The following is a 15,504-nucleotide window of genomic DNA, read 5'->3' on the forward strand; positions in this document are numbered from 1 at the left end:
ACGAATTCGATTTTAGTTGGAATTTCGATTGTCAACGAATGCACAAATAAATAATTACATGAATTTGACAAAGTCATTAATCATCGCTTTCCAATAGACTGTATTAAAAAAAAACAACAACAACAACAGGACACTAATAGGCATCCCGAGAGAGCCGAAAAAAGGAAAAAAGATGTCTGACAGTTTTAGTACATGATTATTGCTAGATAACGCAATCCATTGTGGAGACTGTCACTTTTGTTCTCCCTCGCTCATCAACTGTCTCGTCCACTTTATGACGGAATCAAGACTTTATATCAGAGCAAGGGGTCGCTAGAGAAAAAATCGAAGGTAAACGCGTTGAGAGACGTTTAGCTTGGCAGCAGAGCTCTACACAAGACTGCTGCTCACCCATCCATTTAGTACCCGCGGCAAAATTCGCTTAACTTTCAAGAGCGCTCGGGATAGACTAGAACGCCTTAGCCGGCGATGTCTCGCGGCGGCGTATACTCACTTATGGGATCAGTTCCCTGTGTAATAGTAGTATTTTTGTTGCAGTCTCTTACCAAACATTGTTGATAATTTATTTAAAGAAAATAATTTTTTTTTTACAATATCAGCACTCCGACGGAATTTCGTCAGCGCTGCAGCGGAGCGTCGAGATTGATCGAGTCCGGAAACAAAGATTAGGCACGATATCGCTCGCGTCATTATAATACACGAAAATCCACATTGTCCCAGTCCATTAGTCCACACGCGACAGTTAACACTGGTCGATATTGAGGAAGATTGACTATGTCTAGACTCGGAGGAGCGGTGATAAAATTCGAGAAAAAAAGCATCGCGCGACGTTTATTATATCGACGGGCGTAGCGTCGTAAAAACTCGGGCTTCCACTTTGCTTCATCCAAAAGCCATCATGATTTACGGTATGACTCCGAAGAAGTGCATCGGAAGCTTCGCGACGAAATTGGCTTATTGATATATGCGGGTGCTGTATATATTATACGCACACGCAGGCTAATAGCTGTATCGATTGAAAATGTAATCGAATCTCTTATACATAAGACGAGACGATATATCGGCTGGTATAGGCGTTGGCAAAGATCAGAGACGCGTATAACGTAATTGTCACCAGCCATATCGAGTATCCGTCAAGCCGTCGTCATCAGGCCGCGCCTTTACTTGTTTCCCCTTAAATATTTGCAGGGCAAAGTATGAGCGCAATGGAAATTAATTGAACGTCGCTAAAATAGTATTGCGTATAATAACCTTGACAAGCGCGCGTATCATCAGATTTGAAAAACACTTTTCATCCCAGGGAACCTCCTCATCACAAAGTAACGGCGGCGTTAGCGCAGGTTAAATACCGAGGTCCATATAGCTTTTATGCGCGAAGCTCCGCGCGGAAGTTTGGAATACCTCGGGGACCAGGGCAGGGCAGGGGATATCTCGAAGGAGCCGTGGCCTGTTATATTATACCATATCGCGCGGAGAAAATTCCCAGCTTGGCGGCGGCCGACCGTCATATACTCTGGATCCTTGAGACACGTCGTTCGCGCGTGTATTTAAGGTGGCCCGGTTGAAGGCGCGGTTAGTCGAGTGAACGGCGAAATTGCGCTATTAATTATAGATCGATTGGAATTTTTCGAGCAACGCCGACGTTCATTTTCCAAGGGTATGCACTGAACTTTGGAATTTCACCTGAAAATGCGTTTCTAACGTGTTTTTACGAAATCGAAAATTTTACTATTACAAAGCACCCTCTATAGGAGGAAGCAATAAGAACGACGATGAGGACAAACAGCGACACAGCCGTGGGGGCTCACGGAGCCGAGCTCGTTGCTACAAAGAGAATTCAGTTTACCCTCTCTCGTGGACTATATCGCGCACGTGGACTGTGCGCGAGTATACTATCAAAGTGTTGAAAAACTGACCTACTATATTCGGGCCGACGGCGCTTTATGAAAACCCTGCGTCGTGTTAGACTCTTCTGCTGTGCAGCGGAGCACTTAGAACTTTAAAAGACTCGACTGCTGAGCTCGTGACTTTGAGAGCGAGCGTAAAACGTATGCGGTCAGCTTGTGCGCCAGTCATAATGCTATGCGACGCGACGTTCTTTTACGGGATGTATGGCTCTGACAGTTGGTTATCGTTGTGGGTTTTTATCTCGGTCTCGGTGGTAATGAGATGTTCGTGTTTTTATTGCAATTGTAATCCCAAAAGGACAATCCATCAAATAATGAATCAATCTCGACTTACGTGACATAGACGATGTAATTAAGCTCTGGTACTCACCTGTAACAAAAAACAAACGCACAATTAATGTTATACACGAATATAGCGCAGGGTAATCTACTCTAAAGTTAGCTTAAAAATTAGTCGGCCAAAATTACGAAATGAGTTCATTCCTGACCACAGCTGTGCAGGAGAATAAAGAAGCTCGAGAGCGCGCCCTCTCGGCAGAATTAAGGTTCGCGGCATTATGATAAATAAATCAGGAGCGCCTTAAGCGTATGCACGCGCTCGCCCTCGCTAAGAAGATTATAATAAAGCTAAAAGCTCGCAGTGCGGCAACACGGCGGACTCTCGACGCGGCAGTCGCGGTCCGAGGGCAATGTGTGCGGCGTCCTTTTCTCTCTCTCTCTCTTTCGCGACGAGCTTGTGTGTCTGTGTACACAATCGCTTTGTGAGCGAGCGAGCGAGCGAGAGAGAGAGAGAGAGAGAGAGAATCGGAATTATTGAAGTTCCACGGCTGCATTAACATGTCTGCAAGCTCGTCGAGAGATAACCCGAGCTTAACCCACTTTTACTGCAGCGAGCGCTGCAACAACGAGCGCTGCAACAACGAGAGAGAGAGAGAGAGAGAGAGAGAGAGAGAGAGAGAGAGAGAGAGCGTAGTTTGCCGTTTCCAGTTATAAACATGTCGTGCAGTCTCTCTCTCTCTCTCTCTCTCTTGATCACAATCGCGAGCGGCATTTCAGCAGCTGATGCGACGACACGCGGATGAGGAGACAAAAGAAGAATGGCTTTTGCCAGTGAGACATCGACTGCTTTTGCAGAAGCTAATCTTCCTCGCTGCCGAATGACGAGTCGCAATCTCTCTCTAGTCACATCTTCCCTGTAAATATACAAAAAAAAAAAATCCATTCCCAAGATGTGGGAATATCGCCGAGCGCGTTTAAAGGGCCGCCGCGGGAGAGGCATCCTTTACTGTCGCGGGCGCATTAGTAGAAAGAGACGAAAAAGCTCGCGCGCACCTGCACTCGGCCATCCGTGTAGTTCAAGGTCGTTGTCGTCGTTGCTGTACGAAGCGCTGCGGTCCAATGTGTATCAAGGCGAAAAGCTCTTACCGCACGAATCGTCGTCGTTCCTCCCGAGTAATTTCTCTCTTTCAGCATTATTTTTCCTCTTTCTCTTCTACTCCCTATATACACTGGGCGAGTGTTGTACAGGCGCATGCAGCGAATGCGCAGCCGACTATTATTAGACGCACGCGGGGAGAGAAGAGCGTGTTTGAACGCGCGCTGCTGCTGGTACACTGCCGTCGCGATGGTTAACAATGAGGAGAGCTATAATACACGTACGTGTCTGTATACCTATACGTTTGCCGATCGAATATGATTTGCTATCAGCGATGGATTCGGCCTTTTTTTTCTATCAACGTTGTACAGATGTACATAATAGTCGGTTTGTAATTCGAGATGATCGATCGGGTTTGCGGTCGTGAGGAGAATAAACCGAACGACGCTGGGAATTGAAAATCGATAAAAATGCAGCGGGCGATATGGCTATACAGCGAGCTGTGCATTATGCGCGGTTTGTTTGCGGCGCACACGTGGTCGCTTCTTCTGCCTTGTTATTGTATGTACACATCGACTCTTCGTTACTTTCAATTTTTTTTTAAACTCCAACGTATACAAATTTGTTCGAAAGCGCAGGCAGCGCAATGGGATAGTCGGATCGTTAGGGGAATCGATTTTTCCAGCGCGAAATCGAATGCAGCCAACAGCGAGCTTCGCTGTACACGGGGTCACGTAGAATCAGGTCAGTTGAAAACCAAAAGCCGGCGGTCGCATAGTTTATAATAACTCGCTCTATCGGAAATTATTTAGCGATTCCGAGGAGCGCGAGAGAGAGAGAGAGAGAGAGAGAGAGAGAGAGAGAGAGAGAGAGAGAGAGAGACGGAGAAGCATCCGCTGGAAAAAGAGGCACACAAAGCTTTTTTACACGGTGCGCGCGCGCGAGAGAGAGAGAGACGGCAAAAATAACTCATCTCGCGCGCAGCTTCCTACATGGAAAAATATTCGTTCCGCGCTCGAGCGCCTCGCGCAAGGTTGTATCTATTCTGTGCACACACGTTATTTGCTTATTATTCGCGCGCGAGTCTGTGTGAACGTGCTTCGCTCCGCCGCGAATAAATACGTATAAAAATACGATGTATCCTCGCGATCGATGCCATAACGCTATAGATACCTAATGCACCTGCCGCTATAGTCGGTCAATTTTTCTCGCCGCGCGCGACATCAAAGTATTATTACAGCGTTGTATCCCTTGCGCTGCATTTGCATCTTATTAACGCGCATCAGCCCAGAGGTCTGGAATTTTTCCTCTCTCGCGCTCGTTTCCCGAGCTCGTTAACCTCCGCCATATCTCTCCGGGGCCGAGCGTATTTACCAAGCCTCATTGCTCGGGAGACGAGGAGAAGCTGAATTTAGGGCCGGGCAATACGCGCGCAACCGGCCGAGCGGAAGCGACGGCGTTACGGAAGATACTGCTGCTGCTCGTGTTATACGTTTCGCGAAATCAATGGACTGCGAGAGTGCGAAGGCGGGTCATATGCTCGCTTCGTCGGGGACGGTTTTTAATATTGCGTCTGGAGGATTATGAATGTCGATCTTAATCTTATTGCCTTTTGTGATGAGCGTCTGTGCACTCTTTAAAGTTCATAAATTACGCGATGCGCTCGATACGCACGCGAAAGCCAATCCATTCCGTAACCTTGCAAGCTCGGATCGTAAAGATTTTTCATCCCCGAGGGTGTGTCCCGCAGAAGAGCTTCGTTGCTAACATGCAAAGAGCGCGACACTTTTTTCTTGCGATAGTGTTGGGCGCAGTGCAGGTGTAGCCGGCTTCAGCTTTAATCACAATTAGCTCGAACAGGACCACTCCCGGCTGACCTTATACCTACCCGACGGCACATATACATGATGCACACGAGGCTCTTTCTCTCTCGTAATTATGTACGCCGCTTCGATCATCATCGCTCCCTCGGGCGTATTTTACGACCTCAACAAGCTTTTTACGAGATAAGTGCGCTGAAAAGCGCTCCCGCGCTTGTTCGACCGTTAATTGATTCCGAAGAGAGAGAGAGAGAGAGAGAGAGAGAGAGAGAGAGAGAGAGAGAGAGAGAGAGAGAGAGAGAGAGGACAAAAAGAGTTCGACCTTGCGGTCTTGCTGTCCCTCGCCGCACGTGACTATTGATTCCGCGGTGCATTAAAAGCTTTTTCATTCTCTCCGCGCCGCGACTCGGGCATTTCTTTCTCCCGATTCCGCATCGCGAAAACAAAGGAGAAAGGTTTATCAAAATCGAAATAGCCGTTACTAATTGACTTTCTCTCTCTCTCTCTTTGCTCTCGCGAGTGAATAAAACTCCTCGCTCGCGCACGAGGGTCGGTAATTTTTCATTCGGCCCGGCTGCGGTTCGCCGAGATTCAATTGAATCCGCCCGCGGAGAGTTCGTTAATTGATTGTTCAGGCCGCGGTACCGCAGATCGGTGCCGTTAAAGCGACCGCGGCATTTGTCAAGTTTCAGGTTCGACCTTTGCACGCACCGGCTTTGAGTATATGAATATATTAAAGCGGCGTTGCGAATCACGCGTGTAAAAGAAGAAAGCTCGGGGTGCGCTGTGACAGCTTGCAACGAGGAAAAGGGAAGATCCAAGCGAGCTTTGCGCACTGAGCTTTGGAGGAGAAGCGCAAAGTGCTCGAATTGTATCTTTGAAGGAGAGCACTTGTGACGAAACGGCTTGGCGAATGTGGCCGATGAAAGTGAAATTCTGGAAGGCTGATCGATCGTCCATTCATCTCCGATTTACTTATACGAAGTAAAGTCTGTTTGAGAAGAGAAAATCTTGGTAAAAGCCACCCTCATCTCCGCTCGAATCTCGGCGACGCCTTTGCCTCTGTTGTATACTGATTAATGAAACTCGCGAGGTGAGAAAATCGAAGTCTCTCGTCGACTGAGGGTTGAGGCTCCGAGGAGCTGTATAGCACTACTACAGGCCTCGGACCTCGAGTTCAAGTACCTCGTCGTTCGCTGACGCGACTCTCCCGCTCGGTTCATTGTTATGTAACCGTCGTCGTCGTCGTCGTCGTCGTCGACTCCCTTCCCTTTGCGAAATCGCTACGCGGCACAAAGCCTAGTCTCCGGCTTTCATCGTTTATACACAAGCTATACGCTGTCGTCGTTGTCTTCGTCGTCCTTATGATACACACTCACACAGAATCGTCTGGGCGCCGCCGGCTGACTCTTATACACAGACACCGCGTCTCATAGTCTTCTTAGCGCGAAATAAGGCTGTTTTAGAAGGCTGCATTATGCATCGAGCGCGACGTCGCCATAGTCTTGCATGTATACGAACCAAGTACCTCGAGGGTAACTCGAAGTGATAATTATTAATCTACAGTGACAAAGTATTCGATTACACAGTCGATGAAACGCAGGCGGTACCTCGAAACAGCTGCGGCGGCCGATAACACCCAATGACCATTAATTTCATTACAATTTCTAAGTCCGGTAGGGGTCAGGATCAAAGGATTTCGTTCCTTTGCAGGCTCGGCGCTTTGAGCCTGTTATCATAAAGGAGAAATAAGCTGTATACACCTGCACTTAACGCATGGCTAATGCTTACACGCGAATCTATATATTAATAGCGCGCGGGCGGGCGAGCGTTGCGGTCATCGGCGACTAATTAATTTTCGCAAGCGCTAATCGTTCATTCGTTAATAAACCGGAGCTTTGACCACTGCGCTTTATATGTGTTACAACAAATTGACGCTAACGCAACTAGGACCTGCGAATCTAATTAAATCGGCGATGGAGAACCCACCGCAAAATATGCCTCGTGTCGTTCTCCTCTTGTAGTCTCTAAAATTACACGCTGTAAAGAGGAAGCAGCGCAGGGGCAGCGTTAAAACGAGATCCGATAAACCAATTAGCGCGCGCTCGGCACTGTTTACCTTCTTTTTTTACCTTTTGTAAAAAATACCTGCATTCAAATCCAGGTCGAATGTCAAGGAAACGTACACTCGGTACTCGCTCGCGTCGATGCGTGCAAACGAGGCGAGCGCGCGGTTTTCGAAAATCCGCGATGGAATCGGGACAATGTAGTGAGCATAGCTGGCCGAGTAAAAAAATTTACGAGTTAATTAAAGAGCGACGTGTGGCACGAGTTTTTAGTTCCGAGACTAGCCGCGACCCCGAAAAGGATCTCCGAGTGGGTTCTTTTGATTGGCACTACTCACCATCCTTAAAAGGACCGAAACGCAAAAGGCTGTTCATGCTTATACTGCGAGGAAGAAAACTCCGGGGTACGAAGTTGGAGCAGTGCTGTGCGGGATCACGTCCTGCTCGGCTGCGGCTCGTTCCTGTGTGTCTTCAAAGGAGAAGTCGGTTTCAGTCTAGACATGACTGATGCAGCAGCTACGCCACTCGAGAGAGAAGTTTTTCCTCGCGCGGCGCCTGGAGAATCTAAAGCGCGATTCTAAATCATTTCATTCCGGTGCGAGCTGCTCCTTTGTGTCACTTGGAAATTCAAGAGCTGTTCCGCGAGGTGGTGGTACGGTTGTTAGCGCTTTGAATTCACGGATCAGCGAGTGCCGAGAGGAGATCGCTCTCGATCGGAGTCTCTTCTACACGAATCACACACACACACACACACACACACACACCCACAAGGTCAAGTGCGGAGCGCCCAGCCGGTACAAGACAGCCAGCAGCATGTCACGCGACGATGCAAAGCAGTGCCCCAGGAGTGTGTCAGCAGCGGTAAAGTGGATGACACGAGGCTTGATTGCGTGCGGCGCTGCTGCAAGCTCGGCCGCGTCGTCGGCTGAACTGAACCAAGGCGTCTGCTGCACGAACGTGTTTACACGGGCCGCGTCTCGATGTACTCTGCGACTTGCTGAGGCTTCATCGGCTGGCTGCATCGCACCAACGCCAGCGCGCGAAACCCTTCGTCCGACGACGACGAGAACAGCGTCGACGCTTATAGACTCTCTCTCTCTCTCTCTCTCTCTCTCTCTCTCTCTCTCTCACGCGCGCGCGGAGAGTAGGTCTCTCTGTGACCGCTCGACCGGAAAGGATTGGAAGAGGCGTCGGCCGGCGCTGCTCTATGCCTCGAATTAGCGTACGCGGCTGGGATATGAGAGCAGCCGCGCGAGAGGGTATTGTGCACGCCTACCTGGAAAAAAGGTGTGGCTCGCTGCTGCGGACTCGATGCGCGTCGAGATAGAGAGGAGATGGTTTTACGACGATTGCGCGCTGGAATTTGGCTTTTAATAGAATCGACGCGCGGCCGCGGAGAGATTGATTAGCGGCAGGTTTCCCGAGGAACGTGGCCGGCTTGCGTAATGGGAATGAGCTTAATTAATCGAGCGCTACGCTTTAAATCTGCGAATCGTGTAAACGCAAGAGATAATACCGCGGAGCCGATGACAGCGGTTACGCGATCGTCCGCTGGTGGGAAAAGTTGATTTCGAAACTTTTATCCGCGAGTGGATGGGGGAAATCGGTTTCGGTGTATATAAGCGAGCGCTGCAAGTTTCTCGATTCATTTTTCGAGCGGCAGCTCTTCAGGGAGCTTTTACGATAAAAAGGAGCTCCGCAAATACACTTGGCTTTGATGTAATCTCCGAAGATCTCGTTTTTAGCGAGATGCGCGCTCGGATTCGATAGCGCTTGTTTTTTCACGAGAGGAAAAGATTCTCGAAAGCAATTACTCCGGAGCACGCATGCATTAATCTCGGCCCGCGAAAACGCGCATATATTACACGTGCATCCGATGGATTATGGCTCGAGCTATTCGAGCCGATGCTCCATTTGCAAAATTAACGATTAACGATTAGCAGATTCGCTGTTGAAGCTTTTCCGCGAAAATTTATTTCGAAGGCTAATGAGAATTCGCATTTTGATTCACGGCGCAGCGCGTCGATCGTTAACGTTTGATTTACAGAATCGCCGGTTAATGCCGCGTTTGCACGAGATGCAATTCGAATAACATCTCTTTCAGCTGCCACAAAGTCGATCGTCGCTGCATCGATTCCAGCCGCAATGAAACTAATTCGGGAAGGCGCGCGCGGAGAGAAAATCCGGCTAAAAATATGCAAACTTTAATAATGCAGGCGGGGGAGAGCGCGAGTAAGAGAGAAGCCAAAGCCAGCGCTTACGTCTACTCGAAATAAGACTCGGGGAAAGAAGCGAAAAGGAGGCGCCGCCGCGAGGCAATTCCTTTCGGTCTGGCGAAGTCAACGTCCGGAAATAGGCTTCTCCTTTCGAGCGGGGGAGCGAAGGGACTCTTATCGGAATTTCCTGAGGGCCCAACCCTCCGATAAAGCCACTCGCGCAAAGTGAATCTTCGCGTATACGAGTTACTCTGCGAGAAGTCGTACGCTTTGCGGTGGAAAGATCGAGCTCTCTGGCAATTTCGAGGGCACGCCCAGCAGACCGAGTTTTCAAAAAATCATTTAAAAAATATTCGGAAATCTCGATATCAGAAAATCCTTCACTAAGCGTTTAATTTTTTGACCGCAAAGTGTCTTCTCTCTCCTAGTGGCTTCTCGTAGAATGACTCGTATAGTCTCTGCGGAAAGACGACGAGCGAGATCCTCGAGGCAAATACGGAAATAAAGAGACTGGATGTACGGGGCTTTAGGGGAACGTGTCCGACCCTATAACATCCCCGTTGGGTAATGTAAGACTGACGAACTGATGAGCGACGTATCGGTAAATCCCACTACGACTTCGCGATTGTTTGTTTTGGCTGTTCCCGCATTAATCGAGTCAGCGCTGCGATTAAATAATGATTACCCTCGCAGCTGTTGTAAAGTAGAGAGCAGCACGCGTTGCTCTATCAATTAGGCTGCACGCGCTGGTGTAATGTACAGCGGGTCTCAATGCTCCGCGCAGACTCCATATCCACCTGCTCTTGAATATATTATCTCCCTAATTACTAACATTTGCCCGCCCGATGTGACACGCGTGCGTGCGCATGTGAAACCGCAAGTGTAAATTAATCGATTATACGCGACGCGTTGACGTTCGGCCGAATTAAATCGGATTGAATCACCTTCTGAAAACAACGCCGGCGAGTTAAGGTACAACCCCTTATTCCAGGGGGCGTTGTATTGCCCGATAAAAATTACCGTAAAATTCGCGGTAATCGCAGCCCATTCTGAAAAGCGTTAAAACTTTACGATAACTGCGCTAATTTCGTTGCAATTTTGGCGGAACGTTAGACTGGATAAATAAAAAACAAGCTTCTGCAAACGGGGCGTTGAGAAAAGTAAAAACAAAAATCAGTCACTCATCCATGCATGAATGTTCGAGTCGTGTCTCTTGTATATGGTCGACATCGCCGAAGCTCTCACGTAACACCATATCGTGGCAGTTTTACGAGGCGGGCGCAGTTCAATCTAACCGAGCGTACGGATACAGTGGCGCCGGCTGCTTTTGAAGCCGACGCCGTCGTTCGAGTGCAGGCCGGCCCTAAGGGGCTAAAATTGCACCTTAAGACCCGCTGCGCGTATACGGTGTATAGGGGGATCGGACGAGGAAAAGGGGGGACAACAATGCTCGGCCCGCCGTCCCACAGAGCCTCTTTCTCTCCGAGGAAGAAGAAGTACGGCTTCTGTGTATCGATTTAAGCCGCGCAATTTTTCGATGCTCAGCCCCGATACGCGACCCGACTTTTTCCGCTGGCCAATCGCTTCTCGAGTAATCGGGGTGTTTTCGAAGAAAGAGATGACGCTTGTGTGTATCAGTGCTTTGCGACTCAAGCGAGCTTTTGAAGGTCAGTTATTCGGATCGTATAACGCTCGATTTGAGGCTGGCCTTTACCTGCGCTTATCGTATCAATAATAGCAACTCGGTCGCGATGAAACGAAGTTTTTACGCCAACTTATACTGCGCGCGGTTATCGCTGCTCCGTAACTGCGCCGGCCACACATATGGTCTATCTGATAAATAGTTATGGCTCGTTTCTTCATCGGCTTCCGTGTAACTAAGTTTGCACGAAAGGAGAAACTCCGGCCCTTTATTGAACGGAAATCGACTGATTTATCGTCGTTAGGACAGATCGTGTTATTTGTGTCCCTTAACGAATTATGGTCCGGACGATTGAGCGATAGCACGACAAGTGCAAATCCGATAAATTGTCTCGCTATTTAATCAACGAAATTTCGTATTTCGTTAACTGAAATCGCTGCTTTTCTGGATGATTTGCTACGCGAAAATTTGCTCAATGTATATTTGTATTCGGCTGCTGCGCAGCTCGGAATTCCGTATAAATAGTAATGACTAAAATTGATTTTCCTTTATAAAACGCTGACCTCGACAGAACAGCGCTTCATTATTAATAGTACGTTTTCTTCGTCGAAGGTATAAATAATAGATATCGCTCAATTTTAGCAAAAACAAACAAACAAACGCCAGGAAAATATTCCACCAAAAACATGTTATGCCGTCCTCGGAATGTCGTTAATTACATGTTATGCAGACTTCCGAAGAAGACTTCATGAATCACGGCTACACACTGCAAGAGCGACTCGCGCTCCGTCAATATTAGACTCCAGACGTCGGCAATCGTTGGAAGATTTAGCGACATTCTTGCCTTAAGTATGCGCCTTCAAGTACATTCCATTCGGAGTCTGCGCCAATAGTCGAAATTCCCGTCCGATCTCCCTGCCTCTATTACGCGCGCAATTAGCGTTCGCCAGCTGTGCTTCGAATAATTAGAGCCTCGCTCATTCTGTTGACCCGCGGTGCGAGGTTAGCGCGACTTTTAAAGCGACGTCCATGTGTGTCTGTGTGCTGTGCGTGCACCTATATATAAGGGATCGAAGACTAGCTGCAATTCAGTTGATTGAAGCGTCGAACGAGCGACAACGTGTCGTCGATAAGTTAATTTTGCCGAGCCAACGAGAAATTCGCGAAAAATGATGAAAACGAAAAGTTTGTCGCTGTTTGGAGGGCTGATTATTTTTTGTTTGATGGTCGACATGGCGATTGCAGCACCGCTGAAAGGTAAAGTTTTTGATATAAAAGAATTCGCTGACTTTGGAGATACGTGGGATGTTTTTAAAATTTCAGCTCTCGATAACGCAATAAGATACTCAAAGCCACGATAAAGCAATTTGTTCTAGATTGAAAATATTTATTTTCTCGTTTATATCGCGCGCTTCGGTGTAAATTATTTAATAAAAACAAGAACTGGCTACTGATGAACATTCTGCACTGCGAATACGTATCGATTCATTAAATTTATTCTGATAAAGTTTCTCCTCGAAACTTCTATCCCGGAGAAAATTGAAAAATTAGTTACCTCTTCATCGGAGGATCGCAATCTAGCGAGTATTATTCTTGGCGAATTTCGTCTATTACGATTCCTAACTCTTTTTGCTTTCACAGATGATCAGGATATCATAGCGAACAGCGAGACTAGGAATTATGGATTTCCCTTCTACTGGTTCGTCAGACCAGTTTATGAGGACGAGGACGAAGATAATGGTTACAGAGCGCCATCTGTTAACTCGAATACAAAAAACTCGGCGCACTCGTTTGTCGAAGTCGGGTAATGAAACGCGATTGATTTATCTATCATTTTTAGTCTATTTCAAGCTGTTGATAAACTATGGTTCTCTTTACTTCCAGATCTGGTTGGGGTCGCTGATTTCAGTCAAATTTGATAAGTCGTGATGATATCACTGTTCAAATGTATATAGGTTCTGACTGTAGTAGAATAAGATTTTTTTATTTATGTATCACAGTTAAAAAACAATAACGAAGTAAAGTTGCGACTCACACAATTAAGATTAATTAGCGCCAATGTAACTCAAGTTATTCTCTTTAAAGCATACTAACAGAGTAACATTCTCGAAACATTATACATCAGACTGCTAACTTTTTTTCAAATATTGGCTCAAAGTCGTTGAAATCGAGAGGATATAAAGAGCTTGCTCCTTCTTCCAGTTAACAGTTGACCTGAAATTCAAGTGAGTTTCAGACGTTCGTATGAGAAAAATGACTATTTACCAGCATTTGATAGTTTGTTTACTTTTCTTATGCTTCATGGCTGTTGATTCTGTGCCTATCGAATATATTGGTGAGTGCAGTTAAAATTTAATCATTGAATTAACTTATATTGCAAATATTACTAAAAGGGTACAGGTATTTTTCAATTTTGCAGAAGTCGATCAAGACCCTTGGCAAAAAATGGTTGTACGCCAATTTTTCGTCCCATTTTACGTGGTGCCTGAAGAAAATCGACCGCTTTATCAAAATAATTATTACAATCAACAACATCGACCATCGATCTTCGAATACCCTGCCGTGGAGTCATCAACAAGAGACAAAAAAGGTATATCCGATTTTGGAGCCAGCTATGGATTTTATCCCGTTGGATTAGCAATTTTTTCGAACGGTGTACGAAGTAATTTAGAAAATGTGGACAACTCTGACATTGAAAATCTTGATGCTAAAATTGGTCATGTGAATGTATAATTTGAGTCAAATATTATGTAGTACTGTAAAATAGTTTATCAGTAGCCATTTTTAATTTTAATACTTGTTGTTATTACTGGAGTTTAACTTTTTTTAAATAAATAATTTAATGATTTATTCTTGCATCAATTTATTTGTATGAGTAAAAGATGACATTCGAAAAACTAATAATCAAAATGTTTGGTATGAAAGCTTGCAGTGATTTATGCGCTACTTTACATACGATCCATTGAAAATCAATGAGAATTCAGCAATTTAACTTCCTGAGGCATGCATCAGAACTTTAAGTTCCTAAATATTCGGCACGTTAAAGCTCGAGAGCTAAATAACGATAGCGAGGAAAATTCATCGACCCTGCGCGGAAATCGACTAATTAAAGCAACTGCACTCTTTGTAATCGTTAAGCGAGGAAAGGCAAAACTGCTTTGTTCAAAAGCGAGAAGGTCACAATTAATCGCGCAAATTACAGAAGGATTTTCCATCCTCTAATCCAACCTAATTTTCTAGAAAGTGGTCTTAATTCGCCATGAATACTTATGACAAAAAAGCTTAGCCCGCCGCTGTTTTTAAATACGAAATACGGCGGGAATAATGCACATCTGCATATTCGTATCCGCCCTACTCGTATGACACGTCGTTGACGTACTTGTCATCGCTTCAGGAGCGTATAAAAGCAAGGAGCGATTACGTATCCAACGCGCAGGCGCGAGACTCGCGTTCTATGCGCTTCCTCCCAATGCAGTACTAACGCACACGACGAACGAACTGCCTTAAATGGGATCTCGTGAATCTTTGAACGACAGGGCACTTGCCCTCGGGATGTGCTTTCTTTAAAGTACTTGCAGAACAAAATTGCTCATTTAGAGACGTTCATGCTTGGAAATAATTTTTATCTTTATTCTTCACTTTATCACTCTTGTATACTCTTAATTATTCTCAAAAGTCGTGCTAATATAGAGCAATTTAATGCATCATAAGATCACTATCGTGATAAGATATTTTTGTTTGCACTGACGATACCGAAAGTCGCACGCAAAAACACGAGTTCAGCGATTCACGAGCTCGCTCGAAAAGATAATTTAAATAAAAGTCATCTTTGAGCTGGTTTGTAGAACGAGAGTCAGCCGGAGGCTGATTGCCGACGTTTTTGAATGCGGAGACGCTCGTCGCAGTGTCTACGAAAGAGAGAAAACGGGGTTGCAGCCCCACTTATCTTTTCAAGCTCGCCGTCGTGTGTACGAGCCAAGGTCGAGAGCAGAGACGGGTTTTCATCATCGCGAGCCCGAAGATGTAAAGGCGCATATGCGCTGCTGTCGAGATGCTCTGCATGATGCGAAATAAATAGGTTTTCAACCGGAAGATTTCCAACGGAATCGTTTGCTAAAGGAGCACTTGCTCAACGGAGTGTCTATTGAAGTTTCATCATTCACGAGTAAATGCATGAAAAAATTCAGCTTTTTTTCAAGTGTGTTCTCCATACTATTGTATTGACAAACATGTACGTGAATAAGGCTTTTAAAACTTTAATCTACATCCTTGGTAAAAATGGTGAAGCAAGTTAATTCGGGAACAAACTCGCAATATTAATTCGCGACGAGCACAGCAAGCCTTCAGCGCGCGGCAATTTATTCGGCAAACTAAAGTTGCGTTCAAATTGCTCCCATATACGCCGCGAAAGGCATCAACGACTCAACGGATGCGTTTAATTTTGAAATTCGAGTAGGCTCAACGCGACAAAAGCTCTC

The 15,504-nt window shown here is 46.2% G+C and overlaps 2 protein-coding genes across 12 annotated transcripts in view; one reads left to right on the top strand and one right to left on the bottom strand.

Annotated features, from left to right (window-relative positions):
• LOC100115228 (phosphatase and actin regulator 4B) overlaps positions 1–15,504 on the bottom strand; it is a 154,083-nt gene that overhangs the window by 123,045 nt on the left and 15,534 nt on the right. Inside the window, exons 1-2 of one of the 9 annotated variants that reach the window (XM_031923253.2) lie at positions 7,507–8,149; positions 2,242–2,277 (exon numbers count right to left, since the gene is read on the bottom strand). The exons of 6 other annotated variants lie outside the window; for them this stretch is intronic. In XM_031923253.2, the coding sequence (XP_031779113.1) occupies positions 2,242–2,277; positions 7,507–7,543 (73 nt within the window). In that variant the 5' untranslated portion in view covers positions 7,544–8,149. Of the gene's footprint in view, positions 1–2,241; positions 2,278–7,506; positions 8,150–15,504 lie in introns of those variants that run through there. 2 more of the 9 variants (XM_016981763.3, XM_016981766.3) reach the window with 2 other exon arrangements.
• On the top strand, positions 11,729–13,876 carry LOC100679738. Of its 3 annotated transcripts, none has more exons than XM_032597472.1 (4): positions 11,729–12,283; positions 12,668–12,830; positions 12,911–13,361; positions 13,427–13,876. In XM_032597472.1, exons 1-3 carry the CDS (start codon positions 12,196–12,198, stop codon positions 12,927–12,929), a joined length of 270 nt encoding a protein of 89 aa, XP_032453363.1. In that variant the 5' UTR covers positions 11,729–12,195; the 3' UTR covers positions 12,930–13,361; positions 13,427–13,876. The 3 variants fall into 3 exon arrangements, with proteins under 3 accessions (XP_032453363.1, XP_003427092.1, XP_008209352.1); XM_003427044.4 differs by having other exon boundaries at positions 13,446–13,876; XM_008211130.4 differs by lacking the exons at positions 11,729–12,283; positions 12,668–12,830 and having other exon boundaries at positions 13,002–13,361; positions 13,446–13,876.

Source organism: Nasonia vitripennis, chromosome 2, assembly GCF_009193385.2.
Source record: "Nasonia vitripennis strain AsymCx chromosome 2, Nvit_psr_1.1, whole genome shotgun sequence".
Lineage (NCBI taxonomy): Eukaryota > Metazoa > Arthropoda > Insecta > Hymenoptera > Pteromalidae > Nasonia > Nasonia vitripennis.